The sequence below is a fragment of the Schistocerca nitens genome, chromosome 6, assembly GCF_023898315.1.
Source record: "Schistocerca nitens isolate TAMUIC-IGC-003100 chromosome 6, iqSchNite1.1, whole genome shotgun sequence".
In the NCBI taxonomy this organism is placed as follows: domain Eukaryota; kingdom Metazoa; phylum Arthropoda; class Insecta; order Orthoptera; family Acrididae; genus Schistocerca; species Schistocerca nitens.
In genome coordinates this window covers 519,313,651-519,338,871 of record NC_064619.1, presented here as the reverse complement: position 1 = coordinate 519,338,871, position 25,221 = coordinate 519,313,651, and the positions used below count along the sequence as shown (strand labels likewise).

The window sequence follows — 25,221 nt, the reverse complement described above, 5'->3', positions numbered from 1 at the left end:
AAACAGGCTAAGAAAATATTCTCATGTGCAGAAAAAATAATGTGGTTCTCAACAGATATGCCTGCATGATTGTATTCACTGTCATCTTACCGTGTATCATGGCACCATATTTAAGTGACTTGAGCTAAACATCTCTGTGTAAATATATTTTCTATTGAGTTCTATTAAACTGTTCAGACAAGAAGGAAGAGAAGCTTCAGGCTGTAATATTACAGTTCTTATTAATATGACAATGCTGAAAAATTCATAATTTCAAGCTTAAACTTGAAAGTAGAACAATTATATGAAGGTATGTAGTTCAGAGGGTTGGTTGGTGTTAATTTTTCATATTGAGTATAAAAATAACAAAACAAAAAATAAAGAGATTGATGCAACACTGCAGGTATTCTCAGACAGAAACTTTGATACTGACAACTGACATTGTGTGTACATTAATGGTATTGTGAAGTGATGTGCGAATATTCATATTATTTAAGATACTTACTTTCTGTTGCATTCCATTAAGGAATGGAGTTGGAAGATACGGATAGAAAAGATCCGGCCTCCGTTGAAGAAATTCTGAGTCTTTGGGAGTCATTGGGATGGGAGGCAGATCCAGGGACATGCGACGCCCTCGTCGGGATGCTCCATTGCTCCACATGTGTGTTCCCATGTGGACCTTTGAAATTAAAGATACACTTTAAGATTAAAAATAAGAGAGATGCCATGCAAAATATCATAATACAACTTTTCTATTTACTAACAAAAGCAAATTGTTTTTTCTTTGAGTACCATTTTCAGTTGCAGCATTAATTGCTTTTAACATTGTCCCTCATTTGTTCCTGACTTTTAATGAAATTATTTAATTGGGTAGATAAAAAAATCTACTCACCAAGCAGTGGCAGGACACACACAAAAAAGACTGTTGTGATTGGCAAGCTTTTGGAGCCAGTGGCTCCTTCTTCAGGCAGAGGGGTTGAAGGGGAAGGAAGAAGGGTGAAGGAAGAAGCGTGAAGGAAAAGGACTGGAGAGGTCTAGAAAAAGGAGTAGGTTTCGGCAAAGTCACCCAGAACCACGGGTCAGGGGAGACTTATCATATGGAATGAGAAGGAAAGACTGATTGTTGGGGGCTGTATCAGACAAGATTTGAAAACCCGAGAGCTTAAAGGTGGAAGACAGGGTAATATGAAAGACAGAGATTACTACTAAAACACGGTGCATGAGTTAATAAGAGTGAAAAGCTAAGTGCACTGTTTGTAACAGAGGTGGGAGGGGGATGGTGAAAATTAGGCGGGAAAGACAATGAAATATGTAAAAAACTAAAATGGAGTGAAGCAAAGAGTAGTTACAGTGAAGAAAATCTGAGACAGAATAAATTAACATAAATTAAGGCCATTTGGGTGGCAAGAATCAAGGATATGTTGTTGTGCTAGTTCCCATCTGCAGAGTTCTGAGAAACTGGCAACTGGGGGAAGAATCCACATGGCGTGTGTGGTAAAACAGGCGCCAAGGTCATGAATGTCATGTAGAGCATGCTCTGAAACAGGTTATTGTGAGTTGCCAGTATACACCCTCTGCCTATGCCCATTCATCCTAATTGATAATTTGGCGGTAGTCATGCCACTGTAGACAGCTGAACAGTGTTTACATAATAGCTGGTATATGACATGTCGTTTTGCAGGCAGCTCTCCCTTTGATAGTATATGTTTTCCCAGTTATTATAGATGGTGGTAGGAGGATGCATAGGGCACGTCTTGCATCAGGGATGGACAAAGGGGTAGGAGACATAGGGTAGGGAGATGAGTGCAGAAGGATCACAGGGTGTGACAAGAATATTTCAGAGATTGGGAGGGTGACAGAAAGCTATTCTAGGTGTGGTGGGCAAAATTTGTGACCTCAGCGCCAGTTTTACCATACGCGCCATCTGGATTCTTCACCAGTTTCTCAGAACTCTGCAGGTTGGAACTACCACTACAATATGTCCTTGGTTCTCGCCACCAAACTGACCTTAATTTATGGTAATTTCTCCTGTCTCAGCTTTTCTTAACTGTAACTACACTTTGCTTCACTCCATTTTTAGTTTTCTACATATTTCATTGTCTTTCCCGCCTAATTTTCACCATCCCCCTCCCACCTCTGTTATAAACAATGCACTTAGCTTTTCACTCTTATTAACTCATGCACGATGTTTTAGTGGTAATCTCTGTCTTGAATATTACCCTGTCTTCCACCTTTAAGCTCTCAGGTTTTCAAATCTTGTCCAATGCAGTCCCCAACAATAAGTCTTTCCTTCTCATCCCATAGGTAAGTCTCCCCTGACCCACGGTTGTGAGTGACTTTCCCAAAACCTACCCCCTTTTCCTAGACATCTCCAGTCCTTTTCCTTCATCCTTCTTCCTACCCCTTCAACCCTTCTGCCTGAAGAAGGAGCCACTGACTCTGAAAGCTTACCATTCACAACATTCTTTTATGTGTGTGTTCTGCCACTGCTTGGTGAGTAGATATTTTATCTATTCCATTAAATAATTTTATCAATAATTGATTGTTTTTCTTGTGACATTTGATGAAAGTTTTGTGTGCTTTTAATTTTTAATGTAATAAGTACTGATTTTGTACTAATTTCTTCGGTTTTATCATGTCCATATCTCAAAATATGAAAGAAAAATATATTCTCTCAAGCCACATGCTCAATTTCAGAAGCCTGACACCGCCACAGAGTTTCATAATTTGTGTCAGTCTTATTCCTTTATTGTACTATATTTTACTCCTAATAGCCTTACAATACTTAACAATCATGCAAGGCCTTTAGTTAGTGCATAGTTCTTCTGATGGATATTTTCAGAAAACTGAATTACCTTTTGAAATACCAGTGTCAAACCAATGAAAGCTCCCATAAAATTTACAGCATTGTCATTCCTCCACCTTCTGAACATAATCAGGAAACAGTTTAGGATAGACACTTCTTTGGATACCTGGTTGAATGGGGACAAGAGGTACAGCCTGTTGCAAGGATGCATTAAAAAAAAAAAAAAAAAAAAAAGGAAAAGTCCAACTAGAAGAAAAGTTCTCTTCCATTATTTCTGACAAGTGGTTCAAACTACCGAAAAGTAAATACACCATCCAATGCTGTCACACTGTTTACCAACAACACCACATAATGAGTGTATTGTTCTGTGTTGTTCTGGTAATGAAAGACTGGAGCACATTTATGAGCCAATGACAAATGTAAGACGAACAGAAGCTGCAGAATTTTAATTATCATACCATAGAAATGTAGATATTTCGTTCTGAAATGTTGGGTAATGATAAAATTACAAATTGATGATTTTTATAGTGCTGATTCATAATTCTTATTTAATGTTGTCATTATGTGCTCTGGTGAAGTATATACCTTTTATATGTATTTTATGACAGGTTGAGATATACAGTGGTGTTATGGAAAAATGTGATTGGAAACAAAATAGGAGATAATTGTGTTTTTATTACAAACTGCAATGTAGCATCAGAAGGGAAAGAAATATGACATGGAAAAGGAAGCCGTACTTATTAAGGTTTCTTCTCAATCGATTCACACATGGAGTGCAGAATTCATGACTGCTTAAATCTTTCCGTGCACACTGTAATTAGTTTAATCTTGTCTTTACTACCTCCATGTGAACAATACACAAGAGGATTGTAGTATATTCTTAGCTTCCTCACATAAAGCTGGTTCTTGAAGTTTTGCAAGTAGGCTTGCATGGGATAAGTTGCATTCATCATCATATATCTCCCAATTCAGATTTTTCAGCATCTTACTGATGCTCTCCCATGGTTTAAACAAACCTGTGACCTTCAATGCTGCCCTTCAATTTGAGTACTTCGCGAAGACCTTTACTTTTTGCAAATACTCTTAACTGCAAGTGTCCAGCATACAGCATGCAGTTCTGTACATTTCTATCATGCTCATTATGAAACAATTTTGTTTCTGATAAGAGGGAGCTTTTTGTTTCAGCCATTCTTGTTGTTCCTTACCAATCATGAGAATGGTTGCAGACCACACATAAATTCTATGCTTACAATGGATATTTTAAAGCAGCCTATCCTTTTATATCCATAACAAAGAAACAAAGGATTTGTAGTCCACATTTTTGATTAAAGAGACCCAACTAGCTACGACCAGTATGAACTACTTCATACTTTGGTTTATGTTGCTTCACTGTAAAAACCTGAACTTCAGGTTAATATTCTTCTTATTCTCTTTCAGGAATTCATAGATATTTTTGTACTACATAGTTTCTTCAGACAATAATGTGAAAATATTATATATGCAATTATCATCAGATTCAACAATGATGTGGGCATGGCATCATTCGCCTCCCAACACACATTTTTTCTAAAAGTTTTGTGTGGTAGTACTCCTTTGGCTCTGTGATAGATTCCTCTACACAGAATCATCCCAATATTCTGATTAGTAAAATTTCATTGTTGCTAAACTTATACAACTAATTACAAAAATATATTTGTTGTACTAAACATAAGTCTTGGTCATTTTGCATGTGTGTTCATTTGAAACATGAACAAATATTTTCAAAACCATTTTAAAGACTGTTCACAGACTATAAAAATCTTGTATGGTATGTTGTTATGTTGATAATCTGGCTCCATGTTTCATCGTTGTCATTGCCGCTTGTGAGGTATGGACTATCTTTGGGTTGTCATTTCCTTTCATCTGTGTATGAAAAGTAATATTTTTCTGTGAATGCACAAATTATGAACAGTGTAATTGTAGTATGTATTTACCATCATATACCACACTCTACTTACTGGTTATGGGCCCAGGACAGTTAATTTGTGCAGTGAACTAAGTTTGCTATGCTGGTAGGAATATAAATAACTGAACAAGTGTATTGGGTTATGAGACCATGTTGTGAATGATACTTGTTACGATTCGTGTTTTGTCAAACTCAAGGGTGCTTGAACTCTATGTAGTTTTTTGGAAGAAATCAGTTACATGATGTAATGAATGTGAATTCATGTTTCTACAAATGCCTTCACCAAAACACTATTCCAGTGGTAAAAAAACTAAGGAGCAGGGTGATTACAACACATGGGAGTTTGGAATGAAACTAATTCTAATGCATGAAAAATTATTGGACTATGCCATGGGTGCAAGTGCAGCTAAAAATGCAGAGAAGGTTACAGATGTGTGTATACTTATTCTTTTGCATATGGACAAATTTCTGAGTGCACACGTGGATAACACAACATAGGCAAAGAAAGCTTGAGACACTCTGGAAAGCCTGCTTGTAGGTAAGTTAAAACTAAGTGGATGAATCTCAGATGCAGCCAACAAACTGCAGAGCATGGGCAAACTGTTTGATGATGGACTAACTGCACTCATTATGCTAGTACATTTACCAAAAGTTTTTCTGCCTTACTGGATGGGTGTAGAGTCAAGTAGAACAGATGAAAATTTCACATCAGAAAACATGGAAGTGTGGAATACCTCATGATAGACAAATGTGTTGGTGATAGTGCTTTCTTCACAAAACATTGTAAGCAATGACAGCAGGATTTATCCAAAGACAGAGAAGAAAAGAAGAAAAGGTTTCATTTGCAGGAGGGGTGGTCACTTCTAGTCTGACTGTCCACAGAAACAAGACTCATCAAAGAAGCATTCCAAGGGAGCAGACAAGTCATTATTTTGTGCACTTGGTACACTGGATTTCAACATGAGTGGGTGGTTACCAGAAAATTGCAAACAAAAAATTGTGAAGTGTGCTGTTGATGTTGAATAAGTAAGTGAAAAAAAGGAGATTTTATTAGATTTTATTTTCTATTCACTAGATATACTGTATAGTCAATCAGGAAAGTTCTTGTCCTTGGCCCAGCCACTAATTTGTCATCAGTTTCTGTTGTGGTTAAGAAAGGCATAAATGTTGTCTTTGACACAGATGGATATAAGATGTTCAAAAAAGGCGAGCTATTTTATTCTGAATCAGAGTCAAATGGCGTATGTTTAACCTGTGTAATCAGGTAAGAATGCTCTAGCTATCACAGAATTTTAATAATATGGAACACTCATGGCACTGTTGAACTGGTCATGTTAGAGTTTACACTGGACTTATATTTACAGAGTAGAGGGAGGTTGGTGAGCTGTAAGTCTGAACCAGTTGACAAGTGAAAATCATGTGTGCTTGGCAATATGTCTAATTTTCCATTCCCTAAGGGTGAATGACAACATGCAGCTGAGGTACTTGGCTTGGTGCATGTGGAATTACGTGGTCTTGAGGAGTAAATGTCACGTGATATGGCTCAGTACATGTATGTACTAGTTGGTTTGCCAGGACATTCTGTTATTTTCATAAGCATAAAGATCAACATTTGATTTTTTCTGTGAGTTTAAAACATGATCAGAAACTAGGGTTGGTGGACAAAGCTGTTAGATCAGATAATGACAGTGTATTTGAGAACTCTATGTTCAACTCATTTCTCAGTGAAAATGTAATAGACCATTAGATAAGTGTGCCCTATAGTCCAGAACAAACTGGTGTAGTGCAAGGGTCTAACACATCAGTTTATGAGATGGAACAGTGTATTTTATTAGAATCTGGTCAACCTAAGCAATATTGGGCAGAGGCATGCAGTACAGCAGCCTACATAAAGAACAGTGTTCCTCATAGAGCACTTAATGGTAAGACTTCACATGACTCACAGAAGGAAAAGATACCTTCTCTGAGCCATTTGAAAGTGTTTTGTTGTCATACCCTTCTCCATATACCATCATCAAAATAGGCCCACAAGAAACTGAGATGCCAGATCTAAGGAACTTATCTTTCTAAGTTATGATGAAATTACTTAAGGTTACAGACTAATTGATCTCAGAACTCCAAGAAAATTGTGAAAGGCCAGAATGTTTTTTTTTTTTTTCTGGAGAATTAGTGCAGGATTGACAGTACCAGGACACCAGCTGTAAGTGAAGATTACCATACGTTCTAAATGAATAAACAGTATGCTGAACAAAGCAAGGCAGAAGAGTTAGTGGAAGTCAGCAGTGCTGGAAGTGGCAGCTCCTCAAAAAAGAGGAGTTTGAAGAACTGCATGTAACTGGTTTTGTAGATTCAAATTTTGTAGTTGTTTTAACTACTGACTTATCACAATACGGGAGTGTTTTTCTGTTGGGTAAAAATATAATTTCCTGTGAAAGCAAGAAACTGAAGGATGTTGCTGGTGAATATGCAGCTTTAAATTCTAGAAGCAGCATATTTGAGGTGACTGACAAGAGAATTATTAAACAGCAAGCATAAAAGTCCTGTTATCATTTTTCATGACAACCAGAGTTTATTAGGATGTCACAAAACCCTGTGTTGCATTCTAGATTGAAACACATTTGTGCTAAATGACATTTCATTAGACGATATGTAAAGAGGAGTGAGATGGTACATGCAGTCAAAGGAAATGCCTGCTGATGTATTAACTTTCCCATTAGTTAGGGAGCAACACATGTATGTTATTCTTAAGTTGAAAATGTTTTGTCAGGTTAAGTGGTAGTGTTGTTATGTTGCTAATCTGACTCCTTGTTTCTTCTGTGTCATTTCTGTCTATGAGGTGTGGTCTATCTTTGAATCATTGTTCCTTTTGTCTGTATGTGCACTGTAATAGGTTTCTATTAATACATGAATTATGGATAGTGTAATTGTTATTTATATTTACCATGAAAACCACACTCTGCTAACAGTGAAAAAGCAAACCCAATCTTTATTCTGAGTTAGCTACAGCCACACACAAGAAAAATTCAGTTGTGAAAGAAATCACTTTTTGTTAATGCAAAATGATTTTTGGTGCCTATGAGAGCTGCATAAGGTGGCTGATCAAATTTGTCTTTAAATTCTTATGATGTAATCATTAATTATATTACTTGTATTTGTGGGTCTTCTGCACATTAAATCGGTTATTTATGTATGCACATAACATGACTTATTAACTTGGCATCTTGATAAATATAATGAACCCTTTAGCTGACACCAATACGTGTTAGCTGAAGGGTTCATTATATTTATTCAGATGCCATGTTAAAACATTTATAAATTCCAGATCAAAATGAACTTTGAGAAACTATTTCCATTTTTCATTGTGAGTTTCACCATCACAACACCTGGTTTGAAAGGGGTCATATTTTCCAGGTGTAACAAAAAACTAACTAATTTCATATAATAGGAGAATGTGAATATTTTAAGTCACTGTTGACTTTAGAATCACATGTAGTTTATTAGGTTTTCTGTCTCCACTAAAGACGAGTTCTTACCATCACATTCTCCTAGTATCTTCATTACTTTCTTTTTCTTTAGTCAGATTTCCATAGCTTCAAAAGGGAGAAACTTTGACTAGTGATTACTGACACCAGCACTTGGTGAGCACATGTTTTTGTTTGTACTCACAGGTAGAAAAGTTAGTTATTGTTTATTTTATAGCAATGGGAGGTCATCCTTTAGAAGCATATTTACTTATTTATTTATTTGTCCAAATAAATCTCTTTTTTAGTACATATATTGTACACAGGATATTGGACAGAAAACTTTTTTATCAATTGGTTTTTCAAACATCAAACTTACATCACTTAAATTTTTATAACAAATTGGATCTATACAGTTAATAATTACATTTTTTTTAAGTAGTGTGTATTTATAACTTATTTCTGCAATTAAAGAAACAAATTACATTTTTTCTTGCATGATATACTGTGAGCTTGAACAGTAGCAGTTTTTCAGAAGGTAGGCTGTCACAGACTTTGTAGTTAAGGAAGAGATTTTATGTGTCATATTTTTGTTCCTGCATGATATACACACACCTTTTTGGCATAATGTGGTGTTACAATGATTAACATATATGTCAGTGTCTGACCTGGTACTGTAATCACGGACACTTTTGTTTCGAGGAAAAAGGTTTTCTTTTCTCAGTAGTATACTTTTTTTGACATTCGTGACTACTTCCAGTATATAAATGCAGGGAAGGGGTAAGCTCTTTAGATCTTTAAAGAAAGATTTACATGATTTTCTGCCCTTTACTTGTTCCAGTATTCTTATAATTGTGTTTTGTTTCCTGAAACCTGGCCTGGTCTACATTTCCCAAGAAAATGATACCGTACTTCAGTATTGAATGTACATGAGAAAAGTATACAGCCCAAACTGTTTCCGCACTAGAATTGTTGCAAAGAATTCTTACTATGTAGCTCATTTTTGATAGTTTTGAATTTAGAGATGTGGTTTGAGTGTTCCATTTAAGATTTTCCTGGATATGAATCCCAAGAAATTTAGTTTCAACAAGAGCACTAATGTTTTGGTTATCTACAAGTATTACAGGTTGTGCGGCATTTTTATTTTGATCTTTGTGGAAATTTACGAGTATTGTTTTTGGGGATTGACTATTAGCCTGTTTCTGGTAAACCATTCTATTGTAATATCTTTTGCAGAGACAGTAAGATTTTCTTCTTTATTTCCTTCAATCAGTAGACTGGTGTCATCTGCAAACAGTACTGGCTCAGAATCCCTAACATGTGATGGGAAGTCATTAATGTGTACCAAAACAAGAAAGGGACCTAAAGTAGAGCCTTGTGGAACACCCATGACTTAGTCCACATGGTTCTGAAAGGTGTACCTGGAGTTCATTTCCTTCCAGTTATTTAATTTCAATTATCTGAGAGTAATATTCCAGATATGATTTAATCCACATACCCAATACCAATCAAGCTTTTGTTAGGTCCAAAAATAAACCTGAGATTTTTCAGTGGTTGTCCACTGCATTTAAGACATGGTTTATCAGGTCGAAAGTGGCTGTTTCAGTTGATCACTGTGGTCTGAAGCCATGTTGACATCCAGAAATAATACTTTTCTCGTCGAAGAATGTAACTGGTTATGAAAGGAACACTTTTGTAATAATTTTCAAAAACCCTGAAAGTAGTGACACAGGCCTATAGTTACCCATACATTTCTGATCATCTATTTTATGTAGGGGTTCTACTTTTGCCATTTTCAGTTGCTGTTACTTTTATAATATAATATAATCCGTAATATCATCAATACCAGTCATACCAGTCATCTTCAATGAATTAATGGTGTTTAGAAGCTCTGTTGGGCCTATTCGACGCAGGGACAAGGATATATTATTTATTTCAATAAATGAAAGTTCTTTTTCAACATTGTACTAGGTGGATTACCAAATTTTTCCTTCACTAATTTTCCAGCAACAATTGGATAATAAGAATTCAAGCTGTTTGCAACTGTCCAAGGGTCAGTGAAATTCTTGCCATTGTGTGACATCACAATATTTTCGTGAGTTGTCTTCTTCTTTATAAGATCTTGCACAGCTTTCCACATGCACTTAGTTTTATTGGATGACTTCATAATATATTTGTCATTTTTCTTAATTTTTGCCTCTTTTATGACATGTTTCAAAACTAACTTATGTTTTTTGAAATAACTAAGAAATTCTGGTCTGCTGTGTTTTTGAGTGCAGAAAAAGTTCCCACATCCTTTTACAACATACTCTAATACCTGATGTAATCCAGTTTTTGAATCTCTCTGTGCTCTGGAAATCACTTTCCTTTGTGGAAAAGCTATGTCAACATTATGCTTGACAATGTTCAAAAAATTTGGACAGCACTCTTTCAAGAACGGTGATAAATTCACTATGTTTATTTCTGGCAACATCATTTGCACCTACAGAAATTACGACAGTCTTTTGAGTCTAGGCAATAGCCCTGCAGGCTCCTAATTAAAAAATTGAAAATCCTCTGAATGTGGCACATGATCTGTATTATTGCATGGTAAATTTATCCATCTCAGAACAATGTAAGTTTTGTATACATGTTACAATTTGCAGATTGTTTCGTACACTGTCAGTCTTGTATGCTATTACACATGCATATATAATATCATCCACTGTGTTTGTCTGTATGTGAAGGCTCATCCCAGGAAATACTGGAAGTGTTCAAAATGGTTCAAATGGCTCTGAGCACTATGCGACTTAACTTCTGAGGTCATCAGTCGCCTAGAACTTAGAACTACTTAAACCTAACTAAGCTAAGGACATCACACACATCCATGCCCGAGGCAGGATTCGAACCTGCGACCGTAGCGGTCGCTCGGTTCCAGACTGTAGCACGGCCACTCCGGCCGACACTGGAAGTGTTTTGATATGGTTTTCACTAATGGACTGTTGCATGAAAAAGGTTTGTGTGTATCACCTATTACTGCCATGCTGGTCAATTCATCTGGGCTTAGATACTTAGTGCTACCAGTGTGAAGCTGGGGCAGGTTGTGAGTATAAAATAAATATCATTTCTTATGGTTTTCATTCATTGTTGAGATCTGCTGTATTAACTCTAACTTAAACAACTTAAGTACACAAGATGTACGATGTAGCCTGCTGCCATTGTATCAGAAAATTTGTTAGTAGATAAGCTGCAGTGTTACAAAAGCAAACAGTACAGTACTTTTCAAAGCAAAGCATGTATAAGGACATCCGAGTTAATCGAAAGCAGACCCAAATTGTTTGTTTGTATCCAGCACTTTTTGCAATTTTTAAGAAAGAAGAAGGAGAGAAGAGGAATATATATATATACATTTAGAATAGACTGAGGGACAGTAGTCTCCTCCTGAAAAATGTCATGTCAGACAGATAGTTACCTTAAGATTGCCTTTAGTGGTGAATGCTTTTTGACAGATTGTGCACCTGAAAGGCTTGTCGCCAGTATGGGTGCGCATGTGTATCTGCAGTGCTGACGAGGATGAGAAGTTCTTATTGCAAACATGGCACAAGTGTTTTGGTAAGCCTGCAAACACACACACACATCACACCTTTAATCACAGACAAAGGCTGGCTTAGGAGCCTACTGCCCCTCTTTTTGTGACAGTTGTTATTGACAAGCAATCCAAGTTACAAAAGCAACAGGTTACAGTGTGATCCTGATTTCACATTAAATGCTGAAGTTAATGGGTATTGTTTAATGTGACTGAAATGCACCAAATAAAAGTACTAAAAAAAATACACAAGATAAGTTAAGCAGACACATGAGCTAATGTTGGAAAGTTTTGTTCTGAATGTTCTGTACTCATTTTGTCAAGCACACAGACACACTAAACAAAATCTGTTACTATTGTTAGTGTTTTGTGTTGCAAATAAAGTCTTTTCCACACTAAAAAAAGGAGATATGTAAAATCAGGCTCCACTATTTTTTATCAACTTAGAATAGGTTGAAGGCATTGAGTCCCAAAATATATTTCAAGGAAAGATTTGGAAGTATGTCTCATGTTAATGTTAAATAACATTTCCACAAACACTAGGTGTTACTTGCAGGTATTTTAGTACAAGCTAAACACATAGCACATTAAGTAGCTACAAAATGTTTAGTTCCAGTACCATGTACTCTAATATAGCAGTTCTTTATTCAACTCTACCTGGCTGTCGCTTTGGAATTGGAAGCATAGTTTCTCCCTCTGGTGGAGATCGTTTTATGCCCAGATCAGACTTCACTGTTAGTTCCAGAGATGGTGGTGTAGCCATACTCTGTTCCTCCCCACTGGCCGGCTCTTCTTTCACTTGTGTCATGCCTGATGATGGTGGTGGCAGTGGAGGTTTACTTTCAAATAGATGGGAAGGCATGTCACGGATTTTGTGTGTTAGCATGTGCTGCTTCATATTTCCCTGCACATGATCAAAATGTGGATTATTTAATAATGATTGAAGAAGAAAACATTTTATCAATGTCTATAACCTAAGTAATTAGTAAGCATTATGCACTACACAGTTACAAGTATTTGTATAAAACCTCCTAACCAATAACATTGAAGAAAGTTTTTTCAGGTAATGTTTATTGTTTACCTGGTCATATACCTTATTAGTACTTGATCAATACACACTATTACAATATCAAAACTCTCCTGTGAATTTTCCTGTCCTATGCTACAGTAATTCACAAAGCACCTGTGGAGGTGAAAGTCAACAAGAAACAAAATTTATGTCTATTATAAGGCAGCAGTCATAATGAAGCTAGTATTGCTGACTTGAGTTAGGTATGGGTAAGTGAGACGCTGCACAGCTTAGTACAGTTTATGCCTTTCATTCCTAATATTGTGTATGTATTCTAGTATTTGCAATATATTGTTTGTTTAAAAATGTAAGGAAGAAACTGAAATGAATGATAATGAATCTGAAGTGAAACAGTACCCAGAAAAATAAACTATGGAGTTTTTGTGATTATGTTGTGTATGTGAAATTTTTTCAATATGTACAAATAATCTTCTAAATTCAAAGTCAAGACTTATGTGAGTTTACAGTCTGTTTTAAACTGTATCACTGAGAGATTGTGGTTTTATAAAACTCTACTATTATATTATAGTTCTTGCTGCTCCCTTACATAGCCTACAAAAATTAGTGGTCATTCATCTTAAGGTCTACTTGGTGAAATTTATTTCATTAATGATTATAATATGTACATTGCTCTACTACCAAATTTATGTAACAATACTATAATAAGTTAAAATATTTCTCAGTGAGACATGTCATAGAGACTATTAATTAAATATTGAAGTCATTGGTAAGAGGATAGAGACCCTTACCAACAAAGGGATCCAGTCAGCGGCGTATCCAGGGTTGCATAGCAGAGGGGGCAGCCTACCAGTATACTTCTTTCCACTTCTTTTTTTCCTATTTGCATCATTTCTCTTTGTCTGTGCCTTAGGTTTGTCATTGGCTCGACCCCCACTGTTGTCCCGCTGGATACGCCACTGACTCCCAAGGTCACAGATACAATCATGGATCGATTGTTTGTCAGTACTGTCCTGAAATTAATGGAAACAACACATTTTAGATCGAAAGTGTGCAGCGGGAGTCCTTATGGCAGAATCTTTGCCATCATCTACACATACTTTCAAGCTCTAAATTGATTAAATTTCCATTTGTAATTGAGCTATACAAAGATTCATGTATTATACCTGTGTTTTTCTTGTAAAGAATTCTATCGTCTGCTATGAATAGTGTAGCAAAAGTTATATTTTGCAATAAACTAGAGTTTTGTATTTATATGAATAACACGATATAAAGTAACTCAACACAAAGAAGTGAGCAAGTACATATATCATGTTAGTGGACTCGAATGTATACAAACTTGACATACTGTTCTGGTTACAGTATGTATGTCACTACATTGCTTTCAATATAATTATCTTTCAGCATCAGTTAAGGATCTAATAACTCTTCCTGGAGTTGCGGTAAGGCAGAAGAACATACAGAAAAACAGATGACTGGACTGAATGCAAGTATCTGAAATGTTAAGAACTAATACTGGCCAATGAATCAAGATATGACGTCTTTATGATAGACTAATGGAATGTGATGCTGTGTCAACAGAAATATTTCGTAACATAAATTAATTAATTAACACAAATTTTTAATTTTTGATTATGTTTCTGTGCCTGACTTACACAGTTTTGTTCTTATTGTAATCCATACAATGTAACTGTTCTCAGATTTCACTGCATTAAAAACAACTCAAAGAGGACATAAGTTTTTTTTCTTTTTCTTTTTTTCTTTTTTTTTTACTTCGATCAAAAACATTTTCAGCATCTCGTAATTCAACTAAAATCTTGAAGATTTCACCTCTGACCTAATAGAAAGGCTGTAGTTTCATGATTTTAATAGGTTTAAAACCGCTCTATAAACAGTATCTAAATTACTTGAATTATCATAAATTGTGATTGGCTGATGCATCATAATCTGACGTCTTCTAGTTCTGTGCAAGTTTAGCCACTTTTAATTGATTGAAAGTAAGTTTGTTTATATGGAATAATTTCACAAGTTACAAATGGCATGGCTATTTCAGATGCACTTTTAATTTGTTAGGTAGTTTGGAGTCCTTTATCAAATATGAATTAATTACAGAATCACACATGTGTAATGGTAAAAATAACTGGTTACTTCTGCAACTATCCAACTGTTTATAGTTTCATGCCTTCATTTATGGGTAATCATAGTTCAGTAAACTATTCTTTTTGAAAATAGCAAATTTAGTTAATTTATTTTTAATAATTATATATATATATATATATATATATATATATATATATATATATATATATATATATATATATATATATATAAATAAAGATGATGTGACTCACCGAACGAAAGCGCTGGCAGGTCGATAGACACACAAACACACACACAAAATTCAAGCTTTCGCAACAAACTGTTGCCTCATCAGCAAAGAGGGGAAGGAGAGGGAAAGACGAAAGGATGTGGGTTTTAAGGGAGAGGGTAAGGAGTCATTCCAATCCCGGGAGCGGAAAGACTTACCTTAGGGGGAAAAAAGGACAGGTATACACTCACGCACACACACACATATCCATCCACACATATACAGACACGGTAACTTGAAATTAGCTGAGATTGAGGCCTGGTGGGTAACGGGAAGAGAGGATATATTGAAGAGAAAGTTCCCATCTCCGGAGTTCAGATAGGTTGGTGTTGGTGGGAAGTATCCAGATAACCCGGACGGTGTAACACTGTGCCAAGATGTGCTGGCTGTGCACCAAGGCATGTTTAGCCACAGGGTGATCCTCATTACCAACAAACACTGTCTGCCTTTGTCCATTCATGCGAATGGACAGTTTGTTGCTGGTCATTCCCACATAGAATGCATCACAGTGTAGGCAGGTCAGTTGGTAAATCACGTGGGTGCTTTCACATGTGGCTCTGCCTTTGATCGTGTACACCTTCCGGGTTACAGGACTGGAGTAGGTGGTGGTGGGAGGGTGCATGGGACAGGTTTTACACTGGGGGTGGTTACAAGCATAGGAGCCAGAGGGTAGGGAAGGTGGTTTGGGGATTTCATAGGGATGAACTAAGAGGTTACAAAGGTTAGGTGGACGGCAGAAAGACACTCTTGGTGGAGTGGGGAGGATTTCAAGAAGGATGGATCTCATTTCAGGGCAGGATTTGAGGAAGTCATATCCCTGCTGGAGAGCCACATTCAGAGTCTGGTCCAGTCCCGGAAAGTATCCTGTCACAAGTGGGGCACTTTTGTGGTTCTGTGGGGGATTCTGGGTTCGAGGGGATGAGGAAATGGCTCTGGTTATTTGCTTCTGTACCAGGTCGGGAGGGTAGTTGCGAGATGCGAAAGCTGTTGTCAGGTTGTTGGTGTAATGGTTCAGGGATTCTGGACTGGAGCAGATTCATTTGCCACGAAGACCTAGGCTGTAGGGAAGGGACTGTTTGATGTGGAATGGGTGGCAGCTGTCATAATGCAGGTACTGTTGCATGTTGGTGGGTTTGATGTGGACGGACGTGTGAAGCTGGCCATTGGACAGGTGGAGGTCAACGTCAAGGAAAGTGGTATTGAATTTGGAGTAGGACCAGGTGAATCTGATGGAACCAAAGGCGTTGAGGTTGGAGAGGAAATTCTGAAGTTCTTCTTCACTGTGAGTCCAGATCATGAAGATGTCATCAATAAATCTGTACCAAACTTTGGGTTGGCAGGCCTGGGTAACCAAGAAGGCTTCCTCTAAGCGACCCATGAATAGGTTGGCATACGAGGGGGCCATCCTGGTACCCATGGCTGTTCCCTTTAATTGTTGGTATGTCTGGCCTTCAAAAGTGAAGAAGTTGTGGGTCAGGATGAAGCTGGCTAAGGTGATGAGGAAAGAGGTTTTAGTTAGGGTGGCAGGCGATCGGCGTGAAAGGAAGTGCTCCATCGCAGCGAGGCCCTGGACGTGCAGAATATTTGTGTATAAGGAAGTGGCATCAATGGTTACAAGGATGGTTTCCGGGGGTAACAGATTGGGTAAGGATTCCAGGCGTTCGAGAAAGTGGTTGGTGTCTTTCATGAAGGATGGGAGACTGCATGTAATGGGTTGAAGGTGCTGATCTACGTAGGTGGAGATCCGTTCTGTGGGGGCTTGGTAACCAGCTACAATGGGGCGGCCGGGATGATTGGGTTTGTGGATTTTAGGAAGAAGGTAGAAGGTAGGGGTGCGGGGTGTCGGTGGGGTCAGGAGGTTGATGGAGTCAGGTGAAAGGTTTTGCAGGGGGCCTAAGGTTCTGAGGATTCCTTGAAGCTCCGCCTGGACATCGGGAATGGGGTTACCTTGGCAAACTTTGTATGTGGTGTTGTCTGAAAGCTGACACAGTCCCTGAGCCACATACTCCCGAAGATCAAGTACCACGGTCGTGGAACCCTTGTCCGCCGGAAGAATGACGATGGATTGGTCAGCCTTCAGATCACGGATAGCCTGGGCTTCAGCAGTGGTGATGTTGGGAGTAAGATTAAGGTTTTTTAAGAAGGATTGAGATGCAAGGCTGGAAGTCATAAATTCCTGGAAGGTTTGGAGAGGGTGATTTTGAGGAAGAGGAGGTGGGTCCCACTGCGACGGAGGACGGAACTGTTCCAGGCAGGGTTCAATTTGGATGGTGTCTTGGGGAGTTGGATCATTAGGGATAGGATTAGGATCATTTTTCTTCGTGGCAAAGTGATATTTCCAGTAGAGAGTACGAGTGTAGGACAGTAAATCTTTGACAAGGGCTGTTTGGTTGAATCTGGGAGTGGGGCTGAAGGTGAGGCCTTTGGATAGGACAGAGGTTTCGGATTGGGAGAGAGGTTTGGAGGAAAGGTTAACTACTGAATTAGGGCGTTGTGGTTCCAGGTTGTGTTGATTGGAATTTTGAGGTTTTGGAGGGAGTGGAGCTGGAAGTGGGAGATTGAGTAGATGGGAGAGACTGGGTTGGTGTGCAATGAGAGGAGGTTGAGGTTTGCTGGAAAGGTTGTGAAGGGTGAGTGAGTTGCCTTTCCGGAGGTGGGAAACCAGGAGATTGGATAGTTTTTTGAGGTGGAGGGTGGCATGCTGTTCTAATTTATGGTTGGCCTGTAGGAGGATGCTCTGAACAGCCGGTGTGGATGTGGGAGACTCTTTGACTGGCTAAGGTGATGAGGAAAGAGGTTTTAGGTTGGGTGGCAGGTGATCGGCGTGAAAGGAAGTGCTCCATCGCAGCGAGGCCCTGGATGTGCAGAATATTTGTGTATAAGGAAGTGGCATCAATGGTTACAAGGATGGTTTCCGGGGGTAACAGATTGGGTAAGGATTCCAGGCGTTCGACTCTTTGACTCTTCACTTCCGCCTCGATTGACATCTCTGCCCAAACTCTTTGTCTTTAAATATGTCTGCTTGTGTCTGTATATGTGTGGATGGATATGTGTGTGTGTGTGCGAGTGTATACCTGTCCTTTTTTCCCCCTAAGGTAAGTCTTTCCACTCCCGGGATTGGAATGACTCCTTACCCTCTCCCTTAAAACCCACATCCTTTCGTCTCTCCCTCTCCTTCCCCTCTTTCCTGATGAGACAACAGTTTGTTGCGAAAGCTTGAATTTTGTGTGTGTGTTTGTGTGTCTATCGACCTGCCAGTGCTTTCGTTCGGTAAGTCACATCATCTTTGTTTTTAGATATATTTTTCCCACGTGGAATGTTTCCCTCTATATATATATATATATATAAACAAAGATGATGTGACTTACCAAATGAAAGTCCTGGCAGGTCGACAGACACTCGTACTCTCTGCTGGAGGTATCACTTTGCCACAAAGAAAAATGATCCTAATCCTACCCCTAATGATCCAACTCCCCAAGACACTATCCAAATTGAACCCTGCCTGGAACAGTTCCGTCCTCCGTCACAGCGGGACCCACCTCCTCTTCCTCAAAATCACCCTCTCCAAACCTTCCAGGAATTTCTGACCTCCAGCCTTGCCTCTCAATCCTTCTTAAAAAACCTTAATCCTACTCCCAACATCACCACTGCTGAAGCCCAGGCTATCCGTGATCTGAAGGCTGACCGGTTCATCGTCATTCTCCCGGCGGACAAGGGTTCCACGACCGTGGTACTTGATCGTCGGGAGTATGTGGCTGAGGGACTGCGTCAGCTTTCAGACAACACCACATACAAAGTTTGCCAAGGTAATCCCATTCCTGATGTCCAGGCGGAGCTTCAAGGAATCCTCAGAACCTTAGGCCCCTACAAAACCTTTCACCTGACTCCATTAACCTTCTGACCCCACCGACACCCCGCACCCCTACCTTCTACCTTCTTCCTAAAATTCACAAACCCAATCATCCCGGCCGCCCCATTGTAGCTGGTTACCAAGCCCCCACAGAACGTATCTCTGCCTACGTAGATCAAAACCTTCAACCCATTACGTGCAGTCTCCCATCCTTCATTTGTGTGTCTGTCGACCTGCCAGGACTTTCATTTGGTAAGTCACATCATCTTTGTTTTTAGATATATTTTTCCTACGTGGAATGTTTCCCTCTACTATATATACATACAAAGATGATGTGACTTACCAAACGAAAGCGCTGGCAGGTCGATAAACACACAAACATACACACAAAATTCAAGCTTTCGCAACAAACTGTTGCCTCATCAGAAAAGAGGGAAGGAGAGGGAAAGGATGTGGGTTTTAAGGGAGAGGGTAAGGAGTCATTCCAATCCCGGGAGCGGAAAGACTTACCTTAGGGGGAAAAAAGGACGGGTATACACTCGCACACACACACATATCCATCCACACATATACAGACACAAGCAGACATATTTAAAGACAAAGAGCTTGGGCAGAGATGTCAGTTGAGGCAGAAGTGCAGAGGCAAAGATGTTGTTGAATGACAGGTGAGGTATGAGTGGCGGCAACTTGAAATTAGCGGAGATTGAGGCCTGGTGGATAACGGGAAGAGAGGATATATTGAAGAGCAAGTTCCCATCTCCGGAGTTCGGATAGGTTGGTGTTAGTGGGAAGTATCCAGATAACCCAGACAGTGTAACACTGTGCCAAGATGTGCTGGCCGTGCACCAAGGCATGTTTAGCTACAGGGTGATCCTCATTACCAACAAACACTGTCTGCCTGTGTCCATTCATGCGAATGGACAGTTTGTTGCTGGTCATTCCCACATAGAATGCGTCACAGTGTAGGCAGGTCAGTTGGTAGATCACGTGGGTGCTTTCACACGTGGCTCTGCCAGTATTATGATGAATATAATTAAAGAATTACCACAAAATGGAGGACACCAATATTGTGATCAGGAAAAGATACTAGAGCTAAGTCTTAAGGTTTTCATTATTGATAGTCATTATTAATATAGGTGCAATAGTATAATTATTGCAATGTTTTATATATTTTGATGATTATAATCTAAAAAATTAAGTTGATCATGGTATGGTCTCAGTGTAATATTGATAATGGAATAATGAAGGCACTCTCTGTAAGCACAAATGCTCATATATGTGCAAACACATGTACCTCTGACCTACCTACTCCCTCCCTCCCTCCCTCTCCCCCCTCCTCCCTCTCTCCCTCCCTCCCTCCCTCCCTCCCTCCCTCCCTTACACACACACACACACACACACACACACACACACACACACACACACACACACACACAGAGAGAGAGAGAGAGAGAGAGAGAGAGAGAGAGAGAGAGAGAGAGAGAGAGTGTTGTTTCTGGCTAAGTGGCTTGACTTGCTCGTAAATTAAAGACTTCCAGGCTATGACTCAAAATGGGTTAACCACTGTTGCCTACCACTTCCATTCATCATGTTGCTAGTCCTGCTAGTGGGTGATGGTTAAACACTTGCAACAAACATGTATGTCAAATGCAAGTAAGAATTGAAGCACTTTGCTTGGTGGTATGGAGCCAGATTTTCAGTCTACAAGAAATATAGGTAGTGGAATTAATCTGCAGTGATGTATCAGAACATCAGCAGATACATGAATTTTTTATGGGTTCCGTAGCCCCAGTGCTTAGAAAATAGCTCTGTGTGTGTGTGTGTTTTTTTTTTTTAATACCTATTCCACAAAATTTTTACTAGGTGCAATTCTCCAATAAACCACACACTATTAATTATTTTTATGGTTTCTTTTCAAAACAAATGTAGTGACTAGCAAACATCAGAGTGCCATCCCAAATATGGTATGTATATGAAAAAAAAAAGACTATTAGTTCAATACAATTAACTGCTGTATCTTTTCTTACCTTAGTTGAAAATCCACGATCACAAACTGTGCACTTGAAGGGTCTTTCTTTGGTATGACTCCTGTAGTGAATCTCCAGGGCAGAATTACATGCAAAAGTCTTGAAACAAATATTGCATGTGGTGTTTCCTGGCCGCACTGTAATGGAAAACATTGTGTGGAGAAATTACAAATGTAAAGCAAAGTTTCTAAAGGGTTGACAAGAATAGATTGTTCACATATACTGTTTCTTACATGATAAAAAAGAAAAAACTGCATGCAATAAGTTCTTTGTCATCATCAATAACCAGCTGATTTATTTTTGTAACAATATCCAGCTACAAGTGAATTTTGATGTATAAAATATCTATACTACTTGAACTAGTAAATCGATAAGATTGCTTTCCTTTGGGTAAAAATATAAATACCATATATGAAATGGTCAAACCCATAAGTTACAATTGTTGATGCAACATTAAATCCTAATCTTCCTTCCTTCTTCCTTTACTTCACTTCACTTCACTTCACTTCCTTATGAAGGGAAGAAAATCCCACACAGTATTTTGTCGAAGGAAGGAGGTCTCACAAAGACACATATTTTAAATGAATTAATATTCCAGTTCCATTAGCGTTACATCTACATATTCTTTGTACAGTTTTCTATATCCTTTAAAACTGAATTCTTTCTTTCCACTATCTTAAACGTACTTGTTCTCCCTCAACCACTTTTTAAAAATTTTGAACTTCTATTGTCGTAAAGAAGATACCACATCTTGTTTTAAGGATGCTACCTACTCTCATAATGCTATTAATACTGCTGTTTGTCTGCTGTCACAATAGTCACCTTTCAACTGGGACATGCATGTCACATATGGCTATTTCGGAATTGACACCTGTAAACCATTTGAGCCCCAGTATCAGGGGAGATTTTGTGTGTGTGTGTGTGTGTGTGTGTGTGTGTGTGTGTGTGTGTGTGTGTGTGTGTGCGCGCGCGCACTCTAATCAAGAAAATATGTTTGGTAGTTGAGGCTCAGTAATCAACTTCATGTTCATATATTCTAGCAGCTGTTCAATGCATCTTCCATATAGTGAATGGCCATTGTTTTTTCCCTTACTGTTGCTTATGAACTATTTATGTGGAAATAATGTAATCAGGCTGTGAAAATTTGTCCATTTGTTTGTAGGAGTGACTACTTTTTAATATGTGTGACTATATATTTTTACTAACATGTGATAATAATCCATTGGAGATTTCCTGTTGAAGTGTAGATATCTGTTCTGTGCCATACTACAGATATTGATGACAGAACTTTTCGGTCAATAGATATGAAAAGGTAACTGCCTTAAATAGTTGTAAATAAAGATTTAAGGAAGTTTTTTTACTATAGTTCTGTATCTAGTGATTAAGGAAAACAGGAGTGGAACACAATCTGAAGGCACACACCATGTGCAGCATAACAAGAAATAGTAAACTGGAGGAAGAGTCATGTTTCTTTTTTTACCAATTTTACAGTATGTGTTATTTTCTAATGAATGCTGTAAGACAAAACTTCTGATTATGAAACTTGAAATTTTGAGAATTTATCGTATTATTGTTGACTGCCCTACTAAATGTTAACTAAGTTATGATAGTCATTTGCAGTTGAATTGTACAATCTTATTTATGATTTTTCAGATATTATATTGTCTTCTACATTTTGTGTCTGATTTTGTGGTAGAGCTCAGTAACTGCATTATCACAATTCAGACGAAGTGGAGCATTAGGTGTAATGTAATTAATGCTAAATGAATGTTCTTCAGCATTGTGTGTCAAGCAGAATGAATATATTTCAATTCACAATATCATAAATGCTCATATATACTTGTGTATGACATAAGATGGAACTGTATCTGGCATACACACAACAGTTTTAGATAGAATAAATTCTTGACTTTTTGGCTCAGAAGTATTATGTTATGTAAAAATGCAAAGCTCTCAGCAGAGAGATCTCCACATTTTGTGATTGTTGTCTTCTTACCAACATAAGACTATGTTAATAACTGAATCATTCATTCATCTCCTATAATGTAGAAAATTTTCACAGTTATTACAGAAAATATACAAATCTTTTAGGAGATAGCCATGCAACATTTAAGTGGAATAACAAATATTTCAAGTACAGTTTGGCTAGTAGAATATAAGTATAAACTTCCTAGATTAAAGCTATGTAGAGTTGCTACTTTCAATATTAGGAGAACATTATTTGACACAGTGTCTGACAGTATGTAAGATTTTCCACAAAGTCAATAGCACTATGATACGAAGACTTAAAATTGTTTAAATACAAAATGAATAGAAAAAAAATTATATAAAAATCAGGCATATTGTCATTGATGGCATTTGTTAATGCACAAATTTATATTTGTTACTCTTATTGTGGTTTGGTGTTTCATTCTTTCATGAGATTTAACAGAAGCAAATGCAAAAAACCAATTCAATGGCTTACTCTAAAATACCTTACAATACTTTTATAACTATTACCAGTTATTTTTCCATACTTAAAATTAGATGCTATGTTCATGTGAGAGACTGTAAGAAATGAGAACTGAAATAAGGTAATGTTGGTTCATGGCTTTTTACCACTGATTTAGTTATACAAAACCTAATTTCTAACATATTATCTTAAACAAGTTAATAATGTCAGTGCCAAATATTGCAATTTGCAAAAAGATTTTTTTTAATTCCAGAAATAAGTCAATGAAATAGAAATTAAACTGTTCACTTTATTTGTTACATTCAGAAGAAAGCTCATAAATATTTATCTAGCTTTGACAATAGATCAGCTGTTGTCTAGGAATAGTTGTGTTTTCATTGGGTTATTAGGATTCCCATGCCATAAACTGAATGCAGTCAGACAGACATAGCATGCAAATCCAATTGTGAGTAGTTCAGTCAAAATACATTTGTTAGGCACATTGTCACATTTCATTTCTGAATTAGGAAATTTAAATTCAAATAATAAATTCCTGCATATACCTGTAAGAAGTAGTCCCTTTAAAGTTCATTAGTAAGAAGTGACTAGAACATATTAGATAGGGCTAATGCTTTTTTCCATATTCTTAAATGACAGATGATTTTCTGGATATGGAACCATGTAACCTCAAAAAAATATTGGTACTCTCATGCTTTTCTTCTGAATCAGCAAAAGAACTAGTAATGGAGCTGCAGAAAATAAGTACTCTCTGTTCAGTTGTCCTTCCATTTCTTCTGACTTCACCTTTAAGATGTTTATAATCACCTTTTCTTTCAAGCACATGTTTCTTATCCTATGTTTTACATTGTATTAACATTGTATTTCCATATTCATACAGAAGACATATTGTTTCAAATGTGTGTTTTCTGCCCTTGAGAATTGTTTGCAGTTTCATGCTTATGTTCATGTGTTACATCAATAGTATTTATCTTACAAATTTAGGAACTATAGTCAAACTTACTATTGATGTGAGAATCTAGAAACGAGTAGGGTATTTTGTCTCGAAGTGAAGGTGCCAGCGGATGAAATGGAAATCTGCTTCGACCATTGAACTCTGAATCTGAAAGATAAGTGGACTTCATCTTATGATTTTTGTATAGTTTGCATTTTCTGTACAAAGTTTTTTCCTCTTCATGCAGTGAGAAAGAGTTAAAATCTGAAAGAAATAGAATTAATTGTGCTATCTAAAAAATTATGTATGTGACAAAATAAATGTCACAATTAGTGCAGAGCTATTTTTGATATGCTGTAAGTGAAGCTTTCTTTCTCCGACAAAAAATGTAGACATAATTAACAAAATGATACTGTCCTGTATTGCTTATAAGTGTTCGTTATAATTTGAGTTTGGAGTAATAGTAGTAGATTTATAGGTGCCATCTAAAACATTGTTAAAATTTATTTTGCATCTGATACACATACTTGTCAACTGACTCTGGAGTGCTAATTAAAATAATAACTTCATTGAATGTGCATGCATGGCTGTCTCCAGTGTTTTGCGACCTCAGATCTTGTACGCTATTTTTTTTTTAGGGTCACCATTTCATAGACTGACAGTATTCTGCTTAACTTCCAAAAAGGTAATAGGAGAAAAAAATACTCTACCAGCAAATGTTTTGTGAGGATATATTTGATGTAAGAAAATCAATGCTTTCAAGTAAATAGTCTGCCAAAAGAGACTGCTTTTTTGTTTTGGAAGTTAGGT

At 37.6% G+C, this 25,221-nt stretch overlaps 1 protein-coding gene across 2 annotated transcripts in view; it reads right to left on the bottom strand.

Moving 5' to 3' along the window:
- Positions 1 to 25,221, bottom strand: part of LOC126262290 (homeotic protein spalt-major-like) — a 587,215-nt gene that overhangs the window by 3,485 nt on the left and 558,509 nt on the right. For both annotated transcript variants that reach the window (XM_049958813.1, XM_049958814.1), the window contains exons 6-11: positions 24,481 to 24,579; positions 21,029 to 21,165; positions 13,575 to 13,796; positions 12,414 to 12,660; positions 11,643 to 11,788; positions 485 to 658 (exon numbers count right to left, since the gene is read on the bottom strand). In XM_049958813.1, coding sequence (XP_049814770.1) covers positions 485 to 658; positions 11,643 to 11,788; positions 12,414 to 12,660; positions 13,575 to 13,796; positions 21,029 to 21,165; positions 24,481 to 24,579 — 1,025 coding nt within the window. The remainder of the gene's footprint in view (positions 1 to 484; positions 659 to 11,642; positions 11,789 to 12,413; positions 12,661 to 13,574; positions 13,797 to 21,028; positions 21,166 to 24,480; positions 24,580 to 25,221) is intronic.